Source organism: Nelumbo nucifera, chromosome 2, assembly GCF_055504915.1.
Source record: "Nelumbo nucifera cultivar China Antique chromosome 2, China Antique-T2T, whole genome shotgun sequence".
Taxonomy (NCBI): Eukaryota; Viridiplantae; Streptophyta; class Magnoliopsida; order Proteales; family Nelumbonaceae; genus Nelumbo; species Nelumbo nucifera.
Window position 1 is genome coordinate 73,434,711 of NC_142650.1, and position 24,022 is coordinate 73,458,732.

The 24,022-nt window shown below is 39.1% G+C and overlaps 1 protein-coding gene across 3 annotated transcripts; it reads right to left on the minus strand.

The window, feature by feature from the left end:
- LOC104604157 (protein FAR1-RELATED SEQUENCE 5-like) lies at window positions 1-24,022 on the minus strand. 3 transcript variants are annotated; one of them, XR_736364.3, is made up of 4 exons: window positions 23,763-24,013; window positions 18,690-18,777; window positions 18,388-18,597; window positions 1-576 (listed from the first exon to the last, which is right to left on the minus strand). XR_736364.3 is itself a non-coding variant. In XM_010268414.3 (2 exons), the coding sequence occupies exon 2, from the start codon at window positions 21,986-21,988 to the stop codon at window positions 19,724-19,726; it is 2,265 nt and encodes a 754-aa protein (XP_010266716.1). In that variant the 5' UTR covers window positions 21,989-22,004; window positions 23,763-24,022; the 3' UTR covers window positions 19,363-19,723. The 3 variants fall into 3 exon arrangements, 1 of the variants encoding a protein (XP_010266716.1); XR_016082891.1 differs by lacking the exons at window positions 1-576; window positions 23,763-24,013 and adding an exon at window positions 19,323-19,461 and having other exon boundaries at window positions 18,459-18,597; XM_010268414.3 differs by lacking the exons at window positions 1-576; window positions 18,388-18,597; window positions 18,690-18,777 and adding an exon at window positions 19,363-22,004 and having other exon boundaries at window positions 23,763-24,022.

Genomic DNA, 24,022 nt, shown 5'->3' on the forward strand with positions numbered 1-24,022 from the left:
TGGATCCAACTTCCAAACGAGTGTCTTCATTGCCAACCAGAGTCGATTTTAAAATTTACATCTTTTATCAAGGTCATTTTTGCTAAATAAATGAGCTACAGAATTACCCTCTAAAAATTGACGAGAAATGAATAAGTTGGAACTTAGCGAAAAGACTGATACAGTCCATTACAAACCTAGGTATGCCATAGAGGGTGTTTTTCTTCTTACAAACTAGAACTATGGCTCTAGGTTCACGTTCAACTACTAAATTTTTTTATCCCTCTAATCAAGGCAAGGCCAAGGTCCCAAGGCAAAGTATAGCACTTGCCCACGAATTCCTCCAATGCCAGTGTCACCTATATATCAACAGAACTGTAAGTATTTAATCTGACCAGCCCGATGATGAACCCATTTCACTGTAACTAACTGCTTGGACTATTTCAAATCTCATTTAAATGCCAGTAGCCAAACAGAATTCTGAGGTTCTCAGCCAAGCTATATGCACCATTTCATGAGTTTGAACATATCAGTTGAAGCATTTGTTATTCTGTGCCAGCCATATCCACAAAAGAATTTGTTATTCAGTTCAAACCCCTGCAAAAGAATTCGACATCCATTAACACTTGAGAATAATAGTCCATATGACTTGCTGACATCATAACTCATTATTGACCTAAAACCAAATATTTTAAACATACATATACAAGTGTTACTGGATTTCTTCATCAGTGTTTCATTAGACACCAATGTTATTAAAATCTTACGATTCACGATTTGAATCATGAACCCCAAGGGTTTCGATTCGAGTCTTATGTCTAAATCCTTTTCTGCTCCTAAAATTTGATTCATAAACATTACGATTCATGAGATTCATTGTGACCCAAATCAATTAAATTAAGAATCAGTTCATTTTGCTCTGTTTATATTTAGTTTTTGTCAAGGGTAACTTGTTCTAAAGACCTTACTAGAACTAGAAGCTGATTTATTTACGTTATTTAAGACTATATATTATTGAGTTTATTTTCTATCATGTGTTGGATAAAGAGCCATTGTATGTGGATTATTTGACTTTCAAGTTAAACTCAATTATATCATCTTAGACTTCTATTGTATAAACTCTATTGTTTTAGGTACTAGATATGACTTAAAATAATACTTTTCTATATATATTTAGCCTTTTAGCATACCTATATTTAATTTTTGACAACTTGTAAAAAATAGAAATAATCTTATGATTCATGATTCAACTTCCTCTACAATTTCTGATACGATTACGATTTTCAGAACATTGTTGGACACAAGATGATTCTAAATCAAGAATGTGCAGAAAAAAAAGTTAGTGAACCAAACACTTTTTTCCAAAAAAAAAAAAATCTCCTCTTTTTGTCTTTTGTGTGTGGCAAGAATGACATTGGATCGGAAACAGCATAGAAGAGGAAGGGGAGAGATTGCACCTTTAGGGTTTTACCTAAAACACACTTTATTCTTTATTTCATTCTCAAATTCTCTAACAAATTAAACCAACTTCTGTGGACCCCACTGGACAACTAACCAGTATTTCCCGAAATCTCTACAGATCTTGATCACCAAATTAAAGAGATAAATTTTTTTGATAGTATAAAGAAAGAAATTTATTAAAATAAAAGTAGAGTAGCTGGATACAATCATCAAGGTGTTACGACAACACCTGAACCAACAACACCCACTACCTCATAGTACACCAAGATAAAAAAGATGAAAAACGAACACTACAAAGACAATCCTATTGATATTTAAACTCCTTCCCAGAATTCTCTCGGTTCTAAAAACTCAGAAAAAGAACAAGAAGTCCCTCCCTACCCAACAGCAATGCTAATCATCTCCTTCAACACTTCTTCCTGCCCATCTCCTTCTTCATTTCACACCTCTCCTCTTTGAGTTCGAACCTGCGCTCCACGGGCTGGCACCCCAAAAATGTCCCACACAATAGGGCCTCACCGGGTGTCCTCCCACACGCATCCCCCTTTGAACTCGTGCTGAGCTACCAGGATGTCCTATCAGAAAAAGAACAAGAAGCCCCTCCCCTACCCAACAGCAATGTTAATCATCTCCTTCAAACACTTCTTCCTGCCCATCTCCTTCTTCATTTCACACCTCTCCTCTTTGAGTTCGAACCTGCGCTCCACGGGCTGGCACCCCAAAAATGTCCCACACAATAGGGCCTCACCGGGTGTCCTCCCACACGCATCCCCCTTTGAACTCGTGCTGAGCTACCAGGATGTCCATTAGCTCCAAAATACCAAAACTCAAATGCCCACCCCCCCCCCTGCATTCCCTCTCATCTCTCAACCTGCCCTGTTTGTGTAACCCTGCCTGAACCCTCACCTCCTCCTCCATCGCCGGTGCCAACGACTGTTGTGCTTCCAGGAGAAGTTTCTCGAAACCTTACCAGCAACTAAGCTGTAGACTGTCAGAAATCAGCTTGTATTTGTTAATTTTTTTATTACCATCTTCCTGTTGTCTTCTGACTGCACTTCTGGATTTCCTAACTTTCTTGTTAGGTCCAAGGCCAAACATTCCTCCTTTTATCCTTGCAAAAACCTTTGAAACTGGTATCTGTTGTTGGCTTCTTTTGCTCTTCTGAGTTTTGAATCTTCTTCCAACGGCTTCTTCCATCTTCCCCTTAAAATTCTGATCCCTAGCTGTAATACCCTCCCTCTCTACCTCCTCTACCTTCTCCTTGATGTTATTCTCATCACCTACCTCATAATTTTCCACCACTTGATTTATTAAATTGCTTGACTTACATTCAACCACTATGCCTTCTTGAATTTTGATCTCCCCAGTTCTTTCCTCCACAGACCTGAAGGCTTCCTTTGTGAACTCCTCCCCTCCTAAGAAAAATGGACCCAGAATTGTACTAATTTCCACTTCCTTATTCACTACTTTTTCAATGTCACATGTGACCTCCACCTTCCGTGTCTCATCTATCATCGGGTCACCCTCACTTTCCTCCCCTGAGTCCTCCCCTGAGTCCTCCCCAGAATCCAATTTCAGTCCCTTTTCTCTTTTATCTTCCAAGGGAAAAGTTCTATATCATTTCCTTTTATACATTCTGACACCACCCCTTCTATTGTTTCCTGCCCCCTCCCTCATTCCCTGCTCCTTTCTCCCCTTCCTTCTCCTCCACTAAACCATCGTCTCCTTCCCTTCCTCTTTCCCTCCCCTCTTCATTTTCTCGTGTTTCCTCTGCCCCTACAAACCGGATCATCTCAACTCCTTGACTGCTCTCCCTCTCTTCCCCGATTGTAGCTCTACCTCCTTCCCTCTCATCCCTAATCATCCCTCCATTTTTCTCTTCATTCATTTCCTGTTTTTGCTTTTCCAATTTTACTTGTAATTTTTTTTTTGATCAGTACTTACTTGTAAAATTTTCCAAAGCATCTTCCTCGCCAGTAGGGTCTTCTTGTAAAACCTCCTCGTCCTCAACTTTTTCTGGTTGCTATTTTTGTCTTCAGAACAGTAGAAGATCAAGACTGTAATCAGTCTTGAATCCTAATAGGTTTTAGGTTTACAAAACAGAAGAAAAGTGAGAGAAAGGAGAGAGAATAGAAGAGAAACAGGAGAACACGTGGTTGAAAGGAGGGACAGATTCTAACAGATCTGCCGCCGCCACTCTTAATATTTATAGGTTATGTTTAGTACATAATGGAAATGACACATCTGCCCTTAGTACTTACATAATAAATAAAGTAAATGAAAGTTGAAATAAAAAACAACTGAATTAACAAATTGACACTACTATAACTGAAACAAATAACTACACTGCTGTCCTACGAACACAGTGGGGACCACATCAGTGTTCTCTACACTCCCCCTCAAGTTGGGAGTAGATATCTATCATTCCCAACTTGGATAGGTCTGTCTCTAACTTCTTCCTTGGTACAGCCTTGGTGAGGATATTCACGAACTGCATATTAGATGTGATGTATGGAAGACACACTTCTTGTGATGTGACCCTTTCTCGCACAAAATGTCGATCAACTTCGATATGTTTAGTTCTGTCATGCTGCACTGGGTTGTGGGCTATATTAATAGCTGTCTGATTATCACAATACAGCATTAAGGGCTTTTCATAGTCAATACCCAACTCTTCAAGTAGTGACCTCAGCCATAATATTTCTGCCACTCTATTAGCCATTGACCTGTATTCCGCTTTAGCACTGGAGCGGGAAACAACACTCTGCTTCTTACTCCTCCAAGAGACAAGGTTGCCTCCCACAAGGGCACAATATCCAGAGGTAGACCTTTTGTCATCAACACTCCTAGCCCAATCGGCATCTGTATAGACTTCCACCCTCATGTGATTATTGTTCTTGAGCAATATACCTCTACCCGGGCATCTCTTCAAGTATGCTAATATTCTCTCTACCGCAAGAAGATGAGAAGTTTTAGGGGAGTGCATGTGCTGGCTAACAACACTAACTGCATAGCTGATATCCGGCCGAGTGAGGCAGAGATACAGGAGCTTTCCAACCAACCGTTGGAACATAACTTTGTCTTCAAGAGGCTCCCCACCCTCTGCACTAATCTTGTGATTTTGTTCGATGGGTGTATCATCCGGCTTAACACCCAACTTTCCAGTTTCCGCCAACAGATTTAGAACATATTTTCTCTGAGAGATAAAAATCCCCTGCTTGAATCTAGCAACCTCAATACCCAAAAAGTACCGTAGTGCACCAAGATCTTTCACCTCAAACTCTTGATGAAGGAGCTGTTTGAGGGACTCAATCTCATGACTGTCATTTCCTGTCACCACAATATCATCAACATATACTACTAGTAATGTCAGAGAGGACTCCACCCTCTTGATGAATAGTGTATGATCTGACTGGGCCTGTACATAACCAAACCTTCCAAGGGCTAATCTGAACCTATCAAACCAGGCTCTAGGTGACTGCTTCAAACCATACAATGCCTTGTTCAGTCGGCAAACCTTCTTACCTGTCTCTGTATCATAGAATCCAGGAGGCAACTGCATGTAAACCACTTCCTGTAAGTCTCCATTCAGAAAGGCATTTTTAGCATCCATCTGAAACAGGGGCCAAGAATGATTTGCTGCAAGGGAAAACAGAACTCGGATGGTGGTCATCTTGGCTACTGGGGCAAAGGTCTCTAAGTAGTCTATACCATAAGTCTGAGTGAACCCCTTTGTAACCAGTCGGGCTTTGTACCTTTCAATAGAGCTATCAGCATTATGCTTCACAGTGAACACCCATCTGCATCCCACCGGTTTCTTTCCTTTTGGTGGGTCAACCAGTGCCCAAGTATTATTCTTCAATAGGGCATCCATTTCGACTTGCATTGCATCTTTCCATTCTGGAACTGATAAGGCTTCTTGCACTGTTATTGAAATAGGGACATCGGCAATGGAAGTGAGATAGGACCGGTAAGATGGAAACAGACGATCATAGGATCGGCAATGTTCACATACCAGATCTCGTTTATCTTCCTTCTTCCGGTCCCTTTCTAAGTCACCCCCTGGCTTAGGTTTAATAGCTGTCAAGGCTGGGAAAGAGGGTTGAGGCTGCATCATGACTTTCCTCCTGGTCTCTTCACTATGCACCAGGGAGTATGCTTGAGAAAGGGTCACACTATCTCTTGTCAATATCTGTTGTCGCACAATGTCATATTCTGAATTCAAACCAGCCAGAAACTCAAATACCCTATTCATCTCGACTTGCTTTCTGTGAGTCTGTGGATCTTTGGGACTCTCCCACTCAAGGGTCTCTAGATGGTCAATCTCATGCCACAAGGATTTCAAGGTAGAGAAGTAGACAGAAACTGGCTTCTCTCCTTGTTTAAGGTTGTTCACCTCACACTTCAGTTCATAGGCTCTGGCAACATTAAGGGGTTGGGAATAGGTTTCTTTCACAACATCCCATATCTCTTTGGCTGTCTTTGCCCACAAGAAATTTCGGCTGATATGTGGCTGCATAGAATTACACAGCCATGCCATAACCAAATAGTTCTCTTGAACCCACTTAGTGCATGTTGGGTCCTCCTTGGAAGGTTCTTTCACATCTCCCAAGAGGTAACCTAGTTTTCCCCTTCCTCCAATAGCCATCATGGCTAATTGAGCCCACTCCAAATAATTTGACCCATCAAATCTCATAGTTGTAATCTGAAACCCGGTTTCAGATACACTACCATAACTGTGATTTCCAAAACTACTTTCTCCCTGACCCTTAAACTCCATCTTTGATCAAGATTCAGTGGCTACAAACTGTTAGAGCCACTATACCAGAAAACAGAGTCAAACAAGTCTGAAATCTGATCCGAAACCAACACAAAACTGATCTGATCTGAAATCTGATCTGATCCGAAATTTGATCTGAAACCAACCCAAATCTGATCTGAAATCAATCGCCTATCATAGTATATGCAAGAAATCAACTCAAATCTGATCTGAAATCAATCGGCATGCACAGTACCAGACAGCCTATCAATCTGAGATGCTATTTTCTGAAACCACTACTGTGGGGCCCACTGCTGCGAGAGCAAAATTAGGGTTTCAACTGTAGGTCTGAAGTAAGTGCTCAGCTGCACTCTCCAAGCAATCCGCACAAGTGGAACTTGTCGTAGGGCAATATGAAACCCTAAAAACTAATCACCTCTGAGGGGGGGGGGGGGTCAGCCCAACAGTCAAACCCTAGAAACAAACTTAAACACAGTTCGGCAAGCCAAACCCTAGAAACAAACTTGAACATAGTTCGGCCCCTCTTTCTAGATAGGTCCAACCTATCTCGACTGATTGCAGTCTCTGAAACTTAGTAAAAAAAAAAAAACTTATGTACTTCGGTTTACTGTCTTCTAGGGTTACCTGAACCCTAACCTTCGCTGCCTCTTCCTGATTACCAACTCTCTGCAAGCCGCGGCAAGTCTTCAACTGCTGCGAACCTCTCCTGGTAATCTCCAAGATTCAGCCACCGAAAACTTCTTCAAAGCTTCCAGCCCTAGCTAGTCCTCATGTGGTCGGCTGGACTAGACACACATGAGAAGCCCTAGATAGGCTCTGATACCAAGTAGAAGATCAAGACTGTAATCAGTCTTGAATCCTAATAGGTTTTAGGTTTGCAAAACAGAAGAAAAGTGAGAGAAAGGAGAGAGAATTGAAGAGAAACAGGAGAACACAAGTGGTTGAAAGGAGGGACAGATTCTAACAGATCTGCCGCCACCACTCTCTTAATATTTATAGGTTATGTTTAGTACATAATGGAAAGGACACATCTGCCCTAAGTACTTACATAATAAATAAAGTAAATAAAAGCTGAAATAAATAACAACTGAATTAACAAACTGACTCAAACTGACACTACTATAACTGAAACAAATAACTACACTGCTGTCCTACGAACACAGTGGGGACCACTGCAGTGGGGCCCACATCAGTGTTCTCTACAAGAACCTTCATGGACTCCTCCCATCTTATTGGTTCAGATTTTGAAGTCTTTGAGTGTTCAATACAGCAGTTAGCAATGTTTGTGTTGATTAAACTCTAACGAATAAGAAAATAATAAAAAAAATAGTTTATAAAAGTATTTTATAATTATAATCTCAAAAAAATAATATAAAAGTATTTTATAAGACAGTATTACAGTATACAAAACTGCTAGGTGACTGGGTGAGGCGAGCCTCCAAGGGCACCTTGTCGCCTAGAGACTATCAAAAAATAACTTACCCTACCAACTATGGCTGAGAAAATATTCTCTAGGCTAGCTTTGTCAGAGAAGCTACAATTTGGAATTTTATCTGTTTCAAGACCAAAGCCCCCACTTCCCTAGGTTGACTAATAACCATGTGAGGTCTGATTTTTCCTATGTGGTTCCCCTATAATAAAATCTAATGCTCAACCACCACAATTGGTAATTTAACCACCTGTGTTGCATTACTAGGGAGAGCTGGTAGAATTGGTCTTATGAGCACCACCTTACCTGCAAAGTTTAAAATTTTTTATTGCCAACCATGGATTCTAGTTCTAGCTTTTTCTGTCAAGAAACTAAATGGATCTCACATTATCTGATGGTTTGATTATTAAAGGTCTTTGTCACATACTTGGACAGCCAGTTTGGAATATCAAATAAATATATAGATAATCTATTCAAATTCTGCACACAGACCTGAGATACTATGCAGATCCCAAATAGTCATTGCTGAATGCTGATAAAAAAAAAAGTCATCTACAAAGAAGAAATGAGACAAAACAGAAACTATGTAACTCTTCTGTGTAAATCAGACAAGCAAACATAGTCCTTGCAACAGGATGGGGTAAGATACACTGAAGCATAATTGTCAAGGCATTGCTGGCAACCCTTAGTTGCAACCTCTTCTAAACACATGGCTTATATTAAAAAAACACCCATCTAGGACACTAGGCACCCACCTACCAACCTATGTCATGAGTCATCAACCAGGTGACAAAAATAATAAGGCGCCTACCTTATTTTAATATTATCACTACAGCTATACATTAATATAATTTGTGCTAATACACCCTTCATATATTATGTATATAATTCATACTTTGTCTTAAGGATTATACAATTAAAACATGAAAGACACAAGGGTTTTAGGAAGAAAAGGGAGTGAGAGAGAGAGAGATTGAATACTTATTACGTCATAGTATTATCTTTTTAAGTATGATGTTTTGCCATGCTTTGAGTGCAAAATTAATATTATTAATAAAGAGTAGCTACTATTCGATTTTTATGCATATTAATTGGTATGCAAAATTTGGGAACCAACCTAGAAATTAGTGCTTTTTTTTGAAGAATCAAATAAAACTTAAATAAAAAAATATAAAGTACAGCAGGAGGTGATAAGACATCACCATAAGCAAGGAGCACCCACAGAAAACCCAAAAAAGATCCTACAAAAACCACACCTTGAACACAAGATTACCCAAATAACTCTGATAAAGATCATGAGATAGACCCAATACAAAGAACCCAAAAAAAAAAAAAAGAAGCCACCCCCCAATCAAATCAAGCACAAGAGCCCTTCCAGATGCCCACATCAGTCTTCGTCTGTGAACTCATCCTCTTGATTCGAGAATTCCTCATCCCATTCCTTGTTCCTTTCCAGCTGAGCTTTTTTCTTCATTTTCTCTTCCTCCTTTTTTCTTTCAAATTCTTCGAAGGCCCTCCTAGCAAATTCCTCACCACCCCAGAACATCAGACTCAAGCTTTTCCCAACTGTGATCTCTCTATCCACCAATTTTTGTATGTCTACCTTACCTGAAACTTTGTCAACAACATCATTTTCCTGCCTCAACCGTATTGAACCAGATTCAGGGTCGATATCATTCACCTTGTTTTCCTGTTGTTCCTTTACGAAAGGGAGTCCAGTGGCTTTAGCTTGCACTGTTACCTCCCTGTGCTCATTACCACTTATCCCGTTACCTCTCACCCTTTTCCTTCTGTACACCCATCTATATTTTTTGTAGGTCCTGTCCCTGCCAAGCCGAGTTTAAGTCTTGAAAAGATCTTTGTCACATGCACTATATTGTGAATTCTCACATTCCGTGATTTGTTGCTGTTGAACCCACTAGACTGCTCCTTCTCCTTCTCTTCTGTTTTGCTCCCTCCACCCAAATCAACACCTAGTCTTCCAATCTCAACCTCCTCAAAAATCAAGCCATCTTCGACCTGATTTCAAGCCTGTCCATCAGAGGATTCACCATCACCTACGTCTTTCTTTCCTCTGACCTTACCTCCATCATTGTCTTCGTCTTCTGGCTCAGCACCAACGTTAACCTCCTTTTCCAGAATTGTCATCTCCCTCTCTTCCAGATTCTCAAATTCAGCAGAGTCTAGATCTTTCGAACTCAGAGAGGTTGGAAGACCCAAATCACATCTATCCTCAGCAGGCTTCAGTTAGTGTTTTTACTTTATAAAACTCCATCACCTAAGCAACTAGACACTTTGACAATTATGCACTGAATTATTTCTATCTTGTTAGTTACCATCTTTTTCAACAAAATTATTTCTATCTTGTTGCTTTTTTCCCACCATAAGTGTTTTACCTTTATTGAATCTTCTATCCACCTTCAATTATTTAAGGAAAGATCCGCTAATGGGTAAAGTTAAATGGTGTGACTGCCTTTAATCTCTTAATCTCTTTTTTTTTTTGAAGGATAAAAAGAATGTTTATTAAAACTGAAAAAAAAAGTACATCTCAAATCCAATGGTTGTCAAGTTGACAAACCAAATACACACTAGAACTTAAGACTGAAAATGAATCATTATTACAAGGCTGTAAATCAAGGGTGCTCCAAAATCTCTCCAACAGATCAGCTTTGGTTACTTGATCAAAGTCTGGAAGTCTAAGAGCCCAGTCTGAAATCAGGTTGCCCACTGCAGAGGGGATGGGTAGAAGGTTTTAAAGTGGGAACTGGAGGTCTGTGTAGAATTCATCTAGATGCTTGGAAGAATTCATATAATACTCCATTAATTAACAAGGAGAAGGAAGCTGATGAAATGCACCCATACATCCAACCCCTCCAAAGAATTCATATGATATTCCATCAATTCAACCTTTGCATCTCCTCCAAGAATCCCCATTCTACATGGTCATACGCCTTCTCTATGTCTAGCTTACATACCAAGCCTGGTCTTCCACTTCTTATTTTTGAGTCTATACACTCACTAGCCACCAATACCCCATCTAGAATTTGCCTTCCTTCTACAAATGCCATCTGAGATTCCCCTACCACCTCATGAATCACCCTCTTCAGCCTACTTGCCAACACCTTTGCCAATAGCTTATAGGGACCGCTTATTAGGCTTATTGGCCTGAAATCCTTAATGTTCACTGCCTCACTCTTTTTCTGTATTAGGGAGATGAATGTAGCATTTACCCTTCTATCTAGAGCTTTAGTTTCCCAAAACTCCTTATACATCTGCATGAAATCCTCTTGTAAGGAATACCAGCAGCTTTTAATGAGGTTGAAGTTGAAAACCATCTGGGCCTGGTGCTTTATCACCATTAATCTTCTTCAAAGCCTCCTTCACCTCTGCTACTTCAAAAACCCTTTCTAGCCAACCTGCTGAACTGCCACTCAACCAACTTGGATCTAAATCTCCTAGTGAAACCCAACTCCAATTTCTCCCCACATACAACTTCTTGTAATTAGTAACTAATTTTTCTTGAATCTTTCCCCATGCATCTATCATCTCATCCACTTCAACCCTAGTAATCATGTTTTTCCCCCTTCCATTTGCGAAGGCATGAAATACGCGAGTGTTTTTATCTCCTTTTAACCATAACGTTCTAGATTTTTGCCTATCTCTACCTGTCTCTACACCAGGTTACTGATGTCCACCCTCCCTTTCCCTATGTTTGTTTCCCCTTTTTCTTTTTCTTTTCCCACTTCTTTCAAGTTCTTTCTTTCTCTTTCTCCCCCAGATCCCTTCTCTCCCTTCTTCACCTCTGTCTTCTCTCGTTTTCCCTTCTTTTTCCTCCTATTATAAGTTTTGTCTGTTCCCCTCTCAGACCTTTTCCTTTTCAGGCTAACTTCGTCCCCAACCACATCTTCGTGAACTTCCCGTCACACCACCATTTACCCTCCGAACTTCCCACTTCTAGAGGAGAAGAATGAAAGACCAGAGAAATGAGAGATGGAGGAAATGGAGAACCAGAACTTACTTCCTCGCAATGGATCTTAGTAGAAGACTTATTTTTTACTACCTCTGTATTGCCAATACCCCTGGCATCCTCCTATGGAGTTCTTGCAACATTGGAGACAGATAACCTTGTATCCTCATTTCTATCCACCTCACCACTTGTTCCTTGCCTATCCACAACATTAGTTGCTCCTTGGGAAGGGGAAGAAAGTGCAGGAACTGAAACTCTGTGAATCTTCTGAGAATTTAACAGGCCCTCATTCCCCACCGGCGCCTCTACATAAGTAGCTGCCTCTCTTCGATCTCCACCATCAAAATTCATTTTTGGCCTTCCAATTTTCTGAATGACATTCTTCTTCTCCCACTCATATTTTGTAACCACCCAGACCGATTCTTCTCTGTCTATAGTCCCTGTATTTTTCTCTTGGTCTGCTCCTCTAGAAATATTCACTCTTTTATTTGAATAGATGAGACTGTTTCCAAAATTTGGCTTAATCAGTGTTTTAAAAGGCGTGGGAAGCATAAGCCTGGAGGCGCACTTCCAGGCGAGGCGCCCCCAAAACGCCCTGAGGTGTATGCCAGAGGCGCTGATACCTCTGAGGCGTATGCCTTATATGCCCTTTTCATGAGGCGTGCTAGAGGTGTATGCCTCATGCACTTCTTTTTTTTGGTCAGCAAGAAATTTTCATTAGTAACAGAGAAATTCAGTTACAATAGATAAAGAATGCAGAGACATTAATCTAAACTGCACATTTCATATAAAAAGAAAAAAAAAGGAAAGGAATGGAAAGGAAAAGAAAGAGAAGATAAAAAGATAAAAAGAAAGAAAAGAAAAGGGAAGGGAAGAAAAGATAAGGGGAAGTAAAGTGGGCCTCCGCTTCGACAAGACACCCCCTTTCAACTAGTGCTATTCATCTTCTTAATATAAAATATTTTTATTAAAAATAAAGAAAAACAAGATCCTCCTTCCTCTTTTTCTTCCTCCCCTTCCTCCTCATCCCCCTCATCTTAAGGAAGCTTACGCCTCCTGTGTTCGGGAGGCTTACACATCTTACGTTCTGAACTACGCCTCACACATCTAGGTAGTGGAACGCCTCACATCACGCCTCTGCATTTTAAAACATTGGGCTTGATCACCCAAATTTTCTAGAACGAGTAGAGGAGAAGTGGGGGAAGTTTCAAGTAGCAGGAACTATAGGTTTCAAATTGGCTAGGAGGCTACAATTACTGAAAGGAGAAATCAAGGGTTGGAGTTCAACAGTATTTGGGGATACAAGAAGAAGAAAGAAGGAAATACTAGAAAAAATGGCACTTTTGGACAGGTTGGAGGAGGAAGGAAATGTTTCTAGAGAGGAGGAGGTTGAGAGGGAAAGATTGCACTGTGAATTAAAAAGAATATTTTTTAGAGAAGAGGAGAAATGGAGACAGAAATCAAGGGTGATGTGGCTGAAAGCATGTGACAAAAATACTGCTTTCTTTCATGCCTAGTTTCTAGTTTTATCTCTAGAATTCAGGTTGGGGAGGGAGGATGGAAGAGGATTGGGTTGAAATTCAAAACAAAGTAACAGATTTCTACAAGAATCTATATACTTCAAGAATTCAAAACTGGATGTCCCTTCGGGACTTGGTTCCAAGAAAGTTGAGTGACATTTCAGTAACTTGGCTTGAGAGGGATTTTGATTTGGGGGAAATTAAGGAGGCTCTGAAAGGAACAAATGGGGATAAGTCCCCGGGTCCAGATGGATTTAATTTCACATTCAGAAAGGCATGTTGGAATCTGCTAGAAAAGGAGTTTGATCAGATGTTGAAAGAGTTTCACAAAAAAAAAAAAGTCTCTGGAGAAAATGACTAATGCTGCATTTATATCTTTAATCCCAAAGAAGAATGGAGCGATAAATCTGAAGGGTTTTAGGCCAATCAGTCTAATCAGCAGCACTTACAAATTATTAGCCAAGGTTTTGTCAAAGAGGTTGAGAACAGTGCTACACAAAGTGGTGGGGAAGCTCAGATGGCCTTTGTGGAAGGTAGGCAGATTTTAGTTGGAGTTTTGGTAGCAAGTGATGGGATTTGGAGAGAAGTGGAGGAGCTGGATGTTTGCTTGCATCTCTACAGTGTCATATTCTATTCTCATTAATGGAATTTCTACGGAATTTTTCCAAGCTTCAAGGGGCTTAAGGAAAGGAGGCCCTCTCTCTCCTATCCTCTTTGTTTTCGTTTCGGAAATTCTAAATTTGCTACTGGAAAGAAGTTAACAGCTGGGTCTAGTTGAACGCTTCAAAGTGGGTAGAGATGGTCCATGCATCTCTCATCTGCAATACGCAGATGATACCTTTATCTTTCTGGACGCTTCTCTTGAGCAGATTTTAAATCTGAGAGCAGTGTTGGCAAACTTTGAGATGTTGACAGGGCTGAAGGTGAACCTATCAAAAAGTGTTCTGATTGGAGTTGGGAGGGTGGATAGGGAGGTTCTAATGGAATGCGCTGAAGCTTTTGAATATTAAACAGGAGAACTCCCCTTTACACATTTAGGATGCCGATTGGAGGTTCCTCAAAATCAGGTACACTTTGGAGACCAATAGTGGAGAGAGTGGAGAAAAGGCTGGATGGGTGGAAGGGAAAATACCGACTTATTATCTATCCTTACTTAGGATTCCATCACAAATAGCTGAGAGAATTGAAAAAAATTCAGAGGGGTTTTTCCTTGGTAAGGATTATCTGGGGAGGACAGGAGTAACAAGTTTCATTTGATAAGTTGGGGGAAAGTTTGTAGGCCAAAGGAGAAGGGTGGTTTGGGTTTTAGGAGGGTCAAGCTCATTAACAAGGCTTTGGTTGGGAAATGGTTGTGGAGATTTGGCTCAGGAAGGGAGGACAATTCTTTGTGGAGAAGAATGGTAGTGGGCAAGTATGTGATGGTGAGATTTGGGTGGGAATCTAGGGAGGTGAGGTCTTCATATGGGGTGAGTTTATGGAAGAGAATCATGAAATTTAGCCAAGATTTCAGGGGTCTAACAAGTTTTTCAGTTGGAGATGGAGCAAGAATCAGATTGGTGTGAACAGGTAAGCTATGTGAGCTTTGTCCAAGTTTGTATAGATTATCTGAAGATGAAATAACCATAAGCCAGTATTATGAGAGAAGGGGAGGACAGTTGGTTTGGTGTCCAATTTCAGAAGGTCTTCACTGGATAGAGAATTTGAGGAATGCATTTCCCATTTTCCCTTGTGGAGAGGTTAGAGAAAGTAAAAATCTCATATCGATCAAGGGACGAATTCTGGTGGAAAGAATGTTCAAATTGGAGGTTTACTGTTAAATCTTGTTATATGGCTCTCATCAGAAATATTTCAGATTCAGATCAGGTAGTTGCTGTTTGGGGAAATCCGGTTCCCCCAAGGATTGAAGCATTTGCATGGCTAGTGGCAATGGATGGTATTCTGACTGTGGATCATCTGAAATCCAGGGGCTTCAGTTTGGCTAATAGATGCATCCTCTGCAAAGAACAGGAGGAATCAGTCAGTCATCATTTTTCCTCTTGCAAGATTGCTGAGCTCTTGTGGAGGATTTTCACTACTATGTTCGGAGATTTGGAGTCTCAAACTTCCAACCAGCAACTACAGCAGGAATCTTCTCTTCATGGCCAAAACTACGAGGAAGTAAAAAAGCAAAAATGATTTGGAGTTGTTTTCCGTTTGCAATTTGTTGGAACATTTGGAGAGAAAGAAATAGAAGAATCTTCGAAGAAAAATACTGAAACTTGGACAAGATCGTGGCAGCTGTCAGCACTAGCAGATTGGGTTCTTGCAACTCCAGAATTTAATCATGTCTCTAGGGAGGATTTGGGAAACATTTTGGAATTCCAGCTGTGTAATCTATGATAGTTTTATGTATTTCTGTATCCCTGCTCCCTAGCAGATCTTTATTTTTCTTTTTGATTCCCTTGAAGTGCAGGTAATGCCTTATCACCTGCTAGGTTGTAATCCTTTTTTTATTTTAATGAATTTTATTTTTATCTTCAAAAAAAATGCAAGACTTTTCAAGGAAGAGGAGAGATTTGTGGAAGCAATCCTAGAATGTATTCTCTCAAGGGTGATTCATTGGGTCAAGTCCTTGGATTTGTTCTCACCTTTTTCCTTTGACATAAGAAGGAATTGGAGGGAAGTGGCTTCTCTTTTTTGATCAATAAGTGGCTTCTTCATCTACAAGTAAATTTAGGATAGTTAAGAGTTGAGAACCTCCTCCAGGAAGCTTCATAAAACTAAATTTTGATGGGAGTTGTCTTGGTAACCCAAGGCTCCTCAGATATAGGAGGGGCTTTTAGGGATAAAGATGGAACCATTTTAGTTTTATTCTTGGGTCCTAGTGCTCAAAGAGACTCCATTAGAGCTAAACTATCAATTGTTCTTGTTACGAAATTATAGGCTGTAAATATGTAGTATTAGCCCAATTAGGAATAGCTTGATTATAGGAATTATTCTTTCTTTGATTTTCTTCCTATTTTAGTATCTACAAGGCTATATGATTTTTTTGTATCTGCAAGGCTGTATGATTTTCTTCCTTTTTAGTATCTACAAGGATGTATATATATGTACTATTTTCTCAATTGAAAGATATCAATTTCTTCCAATTCTTGTTCTATCACATGTAGACCTGTTCATGGGTCGGGTGGCCCGACGGGCCTGAACATGATTATAGGCCCGCGGGTTTTAAATTCGGGCCAAAAAGCCCGGCCCGCAATAAATTCGAGCCGGGCTCGGGTTTTGTCAAAATAGCCCGGCCCGAGCCCGGCCCGACCCGACCTAATATTAAACTTAAAATTAGTTATGTGATTATGTCCATTTGAATAAATTTTTTGATTTAAGAATGTAAAATTATGTTTTAAAATATAAAAGAAAGAGAAAAATACCATCTTGTAGGCCCATTGTTCATTTAAATAGAAAAAAAATACTATCTGAATTTTTAATTCTAATTTGAATAGGGAAAATTGTTTCTTTTTTCAATTAGGTCGGGCTTCGGGCTCGGGCTCGGGTTTCGGGCTTTTTACCAAGGCTGGGCTCGGGCCCAAGTTATAGGCCCGTTGGTCGGGCCGGGCTCGGGCTCAGGCCTAGTATATTTTCATTAGTGACAAGTGAAAGCCCGGCCTGAGCCCGGCCCATGAACAGGTCTAATCACATGGTATCAGAGCTGGAGACACCAATTCCAGTCTGAAACTAATTTCTGGTTTTCTTCCCTCTACTGCCCAAGTGAGCAGCTTTGAATTCTTTACGATGCCCAAGTGAGCAGTACTCCAATGCTTCCTAACCAGCAATTCACAAAGGATGGAGATGCTTTTGATGATTCTGAACGATATAGAAGATTAGTTGGAAAGTTGAACTATCTCACAGTGACTCGTCCTGACATTGCTTACTCAGTTAGTATTGTAAGTCAATTTATGTCCTCTCCTACAGTGCATCATTGGGCAGCCTTAGAACAAATCTTGTGTTACTTGAAAGGAGCTCCTGGACGGGGGATACTGTATCGGAATCATGGTCACAGTAATATTGAGTGTTTTTCTAATGCGGACTGGGCAAGTTCCAAGATTGATCGAAGGTCCACTACTGGCTATTGTGTTTTTGTTGGTGGTAATCTGGTTTCGTGGAAGAGTAAGAAGCAAAATGTGGTGTCACGATCTAGTGCAAAATTTGAGTATAGAGCAATGGCACAAGCTTCGTGTGAGGTTATGTGGATTTCTCAACTCTTAAATGAGGTCGGTCTTAAGTCTCAGTTCCAGCGAAGCTATGGTGCGATAATCAAGCTGCGATTCATATTGTTTCGAATCCAGTTTTTCATGAACGAACTAAACATATTGAGATAGACTGTCATTTTGTTCGTGAGAAAATTCAACAAAACTTGATCTCTACAGCATATGTGAAGGCTAGAGAGTAGTTAGGAGATATCTTTACAAAAGCTCTTAATGGAGCTCGGATTTCTTATATTTGTAACAAGCTGGGCATGATTGACATCTATGCTCCATCTTGAGGGGGAGTGTTACGAAATTATAAGCTGTAAATATGTAGTATTAGCCCAATTAGGAATAGCTTGATTATAGGAATTATTCTTTCTTTGATTTTCTTCCTATTTTAGTATCTACAAGGTTGTATGATTTTCTTCCTTTTTTGTATCTGCAAGGCTGTATGATTTTCTTCCTTTTTTGTATCTGCAAGGCTGTATGATTTTCTTCCTTTTTAGTATCTACAAGGCTGTATATATATGTACTATTTTCTCAATTGAAAGATATCAATTTCTTCTAATTCTTGTTCTATCACAGTTCTGTATGGGGCACAATTAGCAGAAAGACTAAATCTTAGAAGATTGGTGGTTGAAGAGACTCTCAAGTGGTGATAAACAGGTTAGAGAATGAAGAAGGCAGCCTGTACCTACCTAGAACTAGAAGTGGTGAAGAAGATCAAGTGGTTATTAAGGGGTATGAGTATGACTGTGTTTTCATTGAGTTCCTAGGGATGCTAATGGGATGGCTGATTCGTTAGCTAGACAAGGGGTTATTAGGGCTAGTCATACCCCGCTTGTTCATCTCTATACATTTTTCTTTATATTAATAAAACAATATATGCTTAACTATCAAAAAAACAAGAAAATATCTCACCTTTGCATGCATGGTTTACTTATCATGTATGGTCATACCCTTGTATGCTTAGCAGAACTAAACTTATCCATTTATTGGGAATGTCAGCTTCAAAAACTCAAATTTACCTTGTTCCATACACCGGAAGAGAAGCCATCTGCTGAACCATTTCCTGAAGTCATATTGCACTTTGGAATCACATGTTGAACTCCTTTTCTATCCAGTGGCACAATTTTATAGGACTCGTTTCAATTGAAGAGAATCTCATTCACCAAAACATCAGGAATGTGACCTTTCAGAGGATAACTGACTTTATTATGTAGGCTGTGGAACTCAAGCTGTAATCATGTGGTTGAGAATTCATTAAATGCATAAGACAAAGCTTAACTCTATCACAAGAAGACCTAATGTAAATTGAAAAAAAAAATACCTCAGTTCCTGAACCATGAAGAGAAGATTTCAACCCTCCTTCAACATGGATGATGGATCTTAATAACATGTTCAGCAATAAGATAAACCTGTTGAGAAGTTGGTAGATGGGTTACTAGAGAGATAATTAAAAAGGATACTTCATTCTCTATGCTATGAAATGTGATAATTGTTTTCATGGAGTGTCACAAATAAATGTCTCTCATACTAAGACTAGTTGCTTCAGTACTAATCTTGCTACTAGGACAAAGTGATTCAAACTGTGGGCAAAGTCACAAATATGAACTACAAGCTAATTTGCCATCATTCCTGTATTAAAAAGCTGAAAGGAGATCAACAACATTTCTGGATCATTTTAAGTATTGGATATTAACAAATAAATACACTTTCCTTGTATTGGATATTAACAAATAAATACACTTTCCTTGTATAGTATTTTGGGACCAATTGCTATCATACACCACTGAGACTGCCATATGTTGCTTAGAGAATGGGAAGAGGCAAAGAAATTTCGAAATATAAATCAAGCCTCACCAAGAACGGAAGCAGTGCACTAATTCAGGGTCCAATACATACCAACATAGAGTGAGTTTGCTACTTCTTGTTACTCCACTATTAGCAATAAGATATATACCTGACTTTAGTTTAGTCCAATTCCAAACTGCCCACAGAGCTTCACAGAAAGTATTCTCTCACTTCATTTATCAATGTCATTTTTGTCAAATATAATTTTCTTGAACATCAATTTTTCATATAAACAGAATTACACAGTCCTACTGAGTGCTGACACCATAATGGCATTTCCCTGTTTAAAGGATGGATTCATGGATTGGGACCACCTATGCCAGAAGTAGAGCTGCTATCTCTTTCCTATCAAGCTTCTTTCAAATCAAAATTACATCCCAAGTTCTCACTAGGCCTTTCTGCCCTTCTTTCAGTCCATGGTCTGAATGAAGAAAAAAGCAACACAGTACCTCCCTATCAAGGAAATAACTTCTCTGGTGGGAAGAAGTCCAATAAAGGAAAATGATATCATTAATTTCTGCTTGGCCTCTTTAAAGAATGTACATTTGATGTCCCCCCTTCAGCAGAGATGACATTATTGCTACTAGCATCATTTATGTGATCAAGATCTTTGCAAGGCAAGCTAGTGGTATCATTAGTTTCTACTTCCATACCCTCTGATGCAACAAATGACTGATCAAATGTCATGTGTTTTAAACATCCTGTAACCTCTTTCAAAAGCTTTTCTGCAATCTCCATAACAACTTTGTAAGTATCCTCAGCAAGTGCAGCTTTGTTGGCTATTTGAATAAATAACCGATACATTTCTTTGTAACGTAATGTTGCCATTAAGCTTCGGTCAGAAAGTATGGTAGAGCCACAAAATGCTTCAACAGCCGTCACCTTTGCATCAATGGTCCATCTTTTCAATATATAGCGTGAGGGGATTGTCTTGATACGTCTATAATCAAGTACTTTCAATGCATGTCCACATAAGATCCCAACATGTTCAAACTTTTTGCAACTACAACTGACTGAATCATCTACCGAGTCAAAAGCAACTTTGTGTTGGTGATTTTTTCCAGACACACTAACCACATACTCGGTCATTGTTCCAGTCACAACATGATCTTCTTCAATGCTGCAATTTAGTTGCTGCCATACTTCATTATAAAACATGGAAAAAATAGGCGGAGTATATATTTGAGAAGCAAAATTCAATATATCCACTTGCATTATCAAGGTTGGGATGTTTTGTGTTGTTGCAAATTCAGCCTTTAACTCTTCATACCGCTTTTCAGCAATTACTCTCTCAAAATGCTGAAGGAATTCTGACAAATCATACTTAATTTGAAGATATTTCTTAAGACGATTGCTCATGCTCTCATTTCTTTGTGTTGTGCTTATGTCAGCACAAAATGTTTCCCGGCCAAACACTAGATCCCACCTATGCCTTTTGCTATACAACTTTTGCAACCAATCATTATCTTGAATATTGTACTTGTTAATCATATTTTCCCATGCATTTTCAAATTCACTGACATCTTCATAATCATACAAGCAGCTACCAAAATCCTTAGAAAATGTCTTAAATTTTTCAAATACATCACTAAGGTGTTTTCTGGCATTCTGAAAAATATGCCAAACACATAGTTGATGATGTGATTCTGGCAACACTAAATTGATTGCATTCACCATAGCTGCATCATCATCAATTAGAATTGTCTTTGGTTTTTTCCCACCCATTGTTTTGATGAAAGTCTTAAACAACCACTCAAATGTATTTGGAGTTTCATCATACAACATTGCAACACCAAAAACGATTGATTGCTTATAACTATTTACCCCCACAAATAGTGCAAATGGTCGATGTTCATTGTTTGTTCTATAAGTTGTATCAAAAAGCACAACATCACCAAAATGACCATAGTCTATTATCATTTGTGCATCTGCCCAAAATAAATTTGTGATTAGCTCAGCTTGGTCCAATTGTATTGCATAAACAAAAGATGGGTCCTTTGATTGCATGTCTTGAAAATATTGTAAAAAACCACCTGCCTCTCCTTTCTCCATATTCCCACTCCGATACGAATGCAAGTAGTTCTTTAGATCTGAAGAAATAAATTCAACATTTTCATGCCCACAAACATTCTCAGACATCAATTCTCTTGATGCTTTTGAAGTTATCCCCGACTTATTTGTCATTTTAGTTTGAGTAGCTTGTGCCTCAAAGAGCTTTCTTTGTGATCTTAACATGTGTACTTTATCAGGAGTTGCAATAATATGGTTATGAGTCTCGTTAAAACTAACCACATGAAAGAAACCATCTTCACGAAGACTTATCTTCAACTCTGCCATACAACCACATCTTGTCTCTGGCCGACGATGCTTGGCATTGATTCTACGTTTATCTTCAGTACGCTTCCCCTCTTTAGAACAACAAAACCTTCTAAATTTCACTACACCAGTTATAGGGCATAGATTTCTATTAGACTTTCGAGTGCTGAATCCCACCTTTCCAGCATATACATTATAAAAGTCATATGCTTCCTCTTCTGTTTTGAAAACCATGCCAACTTTTGGGGTCAACTCTTCAGGAATAAGAGCACATCTTTCTTTGAGCTTCTCTTTTATAATTGTATCTAAGCTTTGTTGATCTTCAAGTCTAGACAAATCATCAGCAATACATTTTCCTTTATCTAGCTCAATAGGCTCGGCTGGTTCGTTTTCCTTGGGTAAATTATTGGCAATACAATGTTTGTCACCATCTGGCATAGAGTGAGGCCCAACTTCCATACTCTTTTTGATTATTCTGTTATATACAACATAAAGTTTAAATAATAGTTAAATGGATAAAACATAGAAAGAAAGGTAAATGCAAATTGACAACGATAAACAACAAAGTGACAATAATAAACAACAATAACGTTATCACTTTTACTTGTTGGAAATTTCCATCCTTTAGACCCCAAGATGCAAGATATGCTTCTGGAAGCAATAAATAGGACTTCTGGTTTAGAGGATTATGGTCTTAGTATTTACTAGATCCACCATGGTTTGATTTACTTGAATGCCCGTAGATAGTAGCTTTTCTTACTAGGTACAAGAATAATATCATTTTTCATTTGCAAGATACCCTATTTAACTCACATTAACTCAACTCAGCCTTGATTCCAACAATGTGAGCTTAGCTACATAAATCCTATCCAACCAATTTGCTATATCAGGATTCAAGAACCATGTTTTAGGTCAGATTGTAATACTTCTGGAGTACCATCTGGAAGTACTCACAAATAAAAAATGCCAATTTGAATATTCATCCCCATTGAGCCACATGCCCAAAAAAATAAAAATAAATAACTAGAACCGAAATAAAAGATCACACCAGACCCTGAAGAAAATAACATCCCAGTTCAGATTTGAATATTCGATCTCCTATTTATCAATCCAATCACAGATGGACATATAAAAATGACTCTGCAGGACAGAATACTCTGCCTTTGATGCCCAAAACATAGGAAAGTAAAAATGCCATTCCTGAATCTGTTTATGACTCTTCCTAATTCCAAACACATGTAGGTAAGAAAGAACAGTAAAACCAAAGGTGTAGCTAAAAATCAAAGAACATGGGCCTAAGTAGAGTACCCACACGCTATAACGTAACAAAAATCAATGCCATAAAAGAGAACAAAGAAAATCCATCTACAAATCACTATCTTAATAACATAAACAAAAAAGGGAAAAAACATCCTATTGAATATACCTAGACTAAAACCAAACAGAAAAAAAAAAAAAAAAGAATCATCCTTATTTCATCAAAGACCTATGGAAGCATGTCAGCATAAAAGAAAACATATTTGACTAAATACTTTTAGAAATATTCATTAGCAATGTCGAATGAAATATTCATCCCTTAAACATGATAAGCTATCACAGAAGCAAGTCTCAACCAAAAGCTGGTAGGTTTCTCTTTTCATATGGCTGATGGCTGACCTTTCCTTTGAGGAGTACCCCCCCCCCCCCTCAAAAAAAAAAAAAATTTGGAGAGTTAACTGAGTTGGTTAGTGATTCGTCTACCAACCTGTTCACCGTTACAACCTGAAACTGACCCAAATATTCATCAAATTGTGCAATGTGAGCACAACACCGTTCAAATACATAGCAAAAAAGTTTTAACGGATTAGCAAGTGGGTTGAAAGAACAACTCTGTTTAAAGCTCAGAGTTTTAAATAAATTTTGTCAAAATTGAGTACATGGAAGAAGGGTTTTCTATGAAACACTCAGCTATACCGCAGGACGTTCTATCCATCAAGAGATTTCCACTTTCCACACCTACTTACACTTATGCTTGTGACAAATGAAATACCTGGAATGATGCCTTGGAGGAACGTTAATTACTTCTTACTAATCAATCTGCTAAAGTGCCCTCATGGTGTGATTAATGTGGAAGTTATCCATGTGCAGTTGTGCACATGTGATCGTAGTAATAAACTACTAAGGGAGGCCGGAAACTGGTCCTTGATGAAAACATTTCAGATATGGTGTTAATAAGAAAAAGAATAAATAATACCAGCGGCAGAGAAGTCTTCTTCCTAATCCTCGTCGGCGACAGGGAAGCTCTATCAGATCATTACAATTGCTACTCAGATTTTGGGACCTCGAGATTTGTCAACTTCCCTATAACATGTGGCAAACCACGGAGTTCGTCGGTACTGGAGTATCGCCGGTGGAGAAGAGGCGGCGACGCCAAGGACTGTCGTCGGAAGAAAAGGGGCGGCGGTGGGGCTTTGGCAGTTTTTTCGATTAGGGCTTCTCTGCGTTGCTTCTCTT